Source organism: Thalassophryne amazonica, chromosome 20 (genome assembly GCF_902500255.1).
Source record: "Thalassophryne amazonica chromosome 20, fThaAma1.1, whole genome shotgun sequence".
Lineage (NCBI taxonomy): Eukaryota > Metazoa > Chordata > Actinopteri > Batrachoidiformes > Batrachoididae > Thalassophryne > Thalassophryne amazonica.
Genome location: NC_047122.1, coordinates 45,658,772 through 45,663,373, shown reverse-complemented (window position 1 = coordinate 45,663,373; position 4,602 = coordinate 45,658,772). Strand labels below are relative to the sequence as shown.

The following is a 4,602-nucleotide window of genomic DNA, read 5'->3' as shown; positions in this document are numbered from 1 at the left end:
AGTATTCCATATTATTTGTCTGATCATAGAGATTTCAAAAAGGTATAGTTTGGGCCATCTATGACTGAATTCTATGGAGTTATGGGGCAAAAAATAGCAAAAATGGTGAGAAAGGTAGATTAAAGTTTGTATGGAGTCAAAGTTAAGGTTACTCCAATTTTGGTAAAAAGTGATGCAAATTGGTTGAGCAATTAGAGTATTAAAAAGGAATAGTTTGCACCATCTGTCACGCTTAGTTATCATAACATATTACAGGGTGACATATGTTACATACCATTAAATGTCGACAATTTGATCTTTACTGTGGACACCAAACATTCAACACGGTCAAAACTATTCCATTATTTTTCCAATTATCTGCTGCACTACATTGCCTTCAAATGAAAATGTGGAAAAAAAATCACGACAGATGACAGTATAATGCAATGTGCAAACTCACCACTAGATAACACTAAAACTGACACACTGCAGCTTTATGAGTAAAAGATACAAAAGTAGGAAGTTTAAATACTTGCAACATGAAACAATAATGAAATTCATGTTTACATTTTGAAATGTAACTGATATTTTTATTCTTTGATCATTGCTGACCCCAAGTTTGAGACCTCTGCTTTTCAAGAGGCAAAAAAGGGGGGAGGGGGCATAAAGGGAGAGGAAAATGATGTCATAAAGGCTTCTCTCCATCACTCCGCGCTCGGATGGCTGTTACTGTGAAAATGCGAAGCCCACTCGCGCACCACGGCTGTCCTGCCCTGTTGGTCGTTCCTCCTCTTCTCCATGATCGCGTCCTCCAAACTCTGGAACTCCAGCACGTACGAGTTCTTGTCACTCAGACAGACTTTGAGCCTGTAGGGCTGTTTGCCTATCCGTATCTCCCCGCCCATTTTCAGCTCCCTCTTACCGAAGCGGCACCAGGCTGCAAAGCACTCGGAGTTCCTCCAGCTCAGCTCCCGGTCCTTCAGGCCCACCTGCTCCATCGCGTTCTGCACCACCGTGTCCGGACCGAGCGCTTTGAACCTGTACAAGTCATTCACCACCCTGCACCTCCTCCCCTGACTGGCGTCGGTCAAGAAGCTGTTTTTCACCTCCGCCCGGTGCAGGTGCACCACCTGGAAGTCTCCCACGTACACGGCCCAGTGAGGCAACTGACCCGTGGACACGAACTCCACAAGATCACCCGCTTTGCATTTCTTCAGCAGGTTCTCCGGACAGCACACGTCCAAGTGCGCGGACCCGACGCGCTTCTCGAACACGCACTCGTCCCGGTGGTAGACGGCGCACTCCACCTCGTCGCGCGGGTCGTATGGTTTCTCTTCCTGGTTCGGGTCTTTGTTCGATCCGTCCGGAGCACAGCCGTCCTCCAGCTCGTCGTCGTCGTTGGAGAAGATGTACGACACGCCGATCCGCGGAGCGTCCTCCGCGTCCACGCCGTTCGGGTCCACCGTGGGAACTTCTGCGTAACTTAAATGCGACAGCTTGTCCATCTGGTTGCCCATGCCGCCGCTCACCTGGCAACACGATCGGATGAGGTTACCTTGGTCCTGGCGGGCGACGCACGATCCGCGTCACAGCGCCCTCGCCCTGTCGTCGGACGGGACTTTTATCCAAATTACGCATAAAGAATATCCCGCCTGCGCGTCAGTGCGCCATCAACAAGTGGGCTTGTGCCGAGAGCGCGCGCACTGCTGTGGCGGCCAGAGATGACAAATGTCCGCAGGTTGCAGAGGTGCACACTCACGCGCTGATCCTCTGCGTAAAGTTCAGCCGTCACGCAAGAGCGCGATGTTTCTCTGCGCCGTAGATGAACTGGACTATTGTGGTGCGCGCACACAGCGCACCGCGCGGCTCTTCTCAGTCTCCAAGGTGCTTTTAAAGCGGAAGCGTGTGTGTTTGCACTCGCCACATCTTCGATGCCGAGAGAGAGAGAGAGAGAGAGAGAGAGAGAGAGAGAGAGGGAAAAGTTAAAAAAAAAAAGTTAAGTTTTGTCAAATAGCTTTTATATGATTGTTTATATTATGAATATAAACTTAAAATCATGATGCACTCAGCACTTCATGCCTTTAACCACCTTCATGGGATGAATTCCTGCTGCACCTCTTTCACACAGGTGTGTATGACATCATTCATTCAATGTTCTTATAAGAAGCACATGCGCGCGCGCACACGCACACACACACACATACACCGCCCCCCGTCTTTTTAATCCCTGTGCAGGGGCGCAGCCAGCAATCTTGGGCCCCATGAAAAGAAATCTTAATGAGCCCCCCATAATATTTTGTCAGTATTATATTGAGACCTCTCTCGGCCCGTCAATCACGGGCCCCTAGAATCCTTCTCCTTATTCTCCCCTTTTTGGCACCCCTGCCCTGTGGGAGCAGTGTAGGATTTATGCAGAAATCATGTAAATGAGTGGGTGAGTAAGTCAGTGAGTCTATCCCAGCCAGCTTGTGCAGACAATAGAATATATATATATATATATATATATATATATATATATATATATATATACACACACACACACACACACACACCAAAATAAAGTCACACTGAACACCGACACCTGTTGGATGATTTACAAGGAGCATCCATATCATTTTCTATAACCACTTACTCTAATTCAGGGTCACTGGAGTCTATCCCAGCAGTCACAGGGCGTGAGGCGGGGTACTATACAGGATGCGAGTCTGTCACAGGGCCGTATCAAATAATAAATTTCATATTTTGCTATCTGCACTTTAGTCTGGGTTGGGTGACTTTAAACTTATTTTAAATTCTAATCCAATTACATTTTTTTACGCAAAGCTGGTTAATCGTGTGAGATTTCAGACCATAAAATATCACGTAAACTGTGGCAAAATGTTAAAACCGTTTCACATTTGTGTTACTCCGTGTCCTGTCTGCACGCATTGCTACGCAGATGTCAATAATGGCGCTGTCAACTGAGAGCGAGAGGTTACCAATCGCCATTAAACACGAAGAAGAAGAAAAAACTGGCAGAGCAACGACGCCGAAATGGATTAATTTAAGATACCATATGAAAGTAGTGATGTGGATTCTGCTCACAGAATTTCCAATTTGGCATGAAGACGCTGGTGCCATGGTAAACTTCGATGAGTCGTCCACACCCTTTGTCTGCGTAACACTTTAACCGAACTATATTATTATGTGGATTGAGATGTAGCCTTCAGTGGTGGACACGGATCCGTGCAAATGTTGGAATTGGATTAGAATGGGAATAACCCCCTTGTGTCTGATGATTTGCGGACGTTCATGCTGGATTATGGTCGTAAATAGCTGTTTTACTAAAACGTAAAACTCAATTTGCGACTGTAAAATCCAGCATTAACATCCGCATCATCAGACACAGGGTTATTCCCTAAATGATAAGAATAGCAGAAATAAAGAACCACATCAAAAGAGAACAGCGATGCCACAGACACATTTCAAAGTATTAACGTTGCAGATAAAATCTTATACAGTAAGTGTTGTAGCCAGCCTTTTGGCTGCCTCCCCCCGTGTGTTGTTTGTCTGTTTTCCCTCCAGGTGGCACACTGCAGAGTGGGAGCGGGTTACTTAAACCCCGGCTTTGAGCTCAGTCATGGCCGGATTCTACACGCTGACTCTCCGTCTAATCTCAGAGTGAAGTCTGAACTTTCCACAGCTCATCTCAAGGTAACCTGGCCGCCTCTAATTTCCATATTGGCTCTCGTTGAACTTTTGGTGGTTCCAGACACCCTCCTGCGTGGCTTCCATGCTGCAGTCTCTGCACGATGCCCCTTTGGAACTCATCTGCTCTCTGCCTCAGAGCGCACAGCTCTGCCACGTTCAGTTAAGTTCCTGCATGTCTCTGAAATCCTGTTCTCACCTTGGTTCTGTTAGTGACTGTGCATGACCAAGAACTGTATGAACGCTGATAATGAACCACTAAGAACTTTCCAAGCAGTTTCTAAAGTCAATTCCAGCTTAACTGGACCTGCGGCACAAGACGCGCAGCACCTGACCTCTGAAGATGTGAACGATTTCTGAACAGTGAACCTCATTTCCTCAACAGTGAACTTTATTTCCAGAACTGTGAACATCCCTGTTTTAAGCCTATACTGAACTGTTTGTTGTTGAAGACTTCAGTGTTACGAGTGCAGTCACTTACCTCTGTTCTCCTCCGTTCTCCTATTGTTCCTCGGCTCTTCGCGTCCCACCTGGCTCCGGCTCCAGTCCCATATACTCACTTTTCTTACAAGACTGGCACGGGAATCTGCAGCTTCCTAATTTCCACCACGACAAGCGGGCTGACTCTCCACTCTGCAGGCACCCCAGCACAGCATTATTATTTATTTATTGTAAATAAATCTCTTTTCATTCACAACCAGTTCTGTTCCTTGCTCCCAGCATTTGAGTTCATCACCTGTAACAGTTCGGTCCCGTCCGGACCGTTAACCATAACAATAAGGGGTTTAAGTGCAGCAACAATATCACATCTCAAGTCATATCCATGAATTTCAGTATTCCTATATATTAACATAAGGCCAGAAATTTAACTTTGACCTCATCTATTGACAGACTGTAATCACCTTTTCCCATCCAAACACACAATGCACCTACTAA

General features: G+C 46.3%; 1 protein-coding gene across 1 annotated transcript; it reads right to left on the bottom strand.

The window, feature by feature from the left end:
• Window positions 1-349: 349 nt before the first annotated feature.
• lratd2a (LRAT domain containing 2a) lies at window positions 350-1,872 on the bottom strand. The gene has a single exon (XM_034161312.1). The coding sequence runs from the start codon at window positions 1,494-1,496 to the stop codon at window positions 684-686; it is 813 nt and encodes a 270-aa protein (XP_034017203.1). The 5' UTR covers window positions 1,497-1,872; the 3' UTR covers window positions 350-683.
• Between the last annotated feature and the right edge of the window lie 2,730 nt (window positions 1,873-4,602).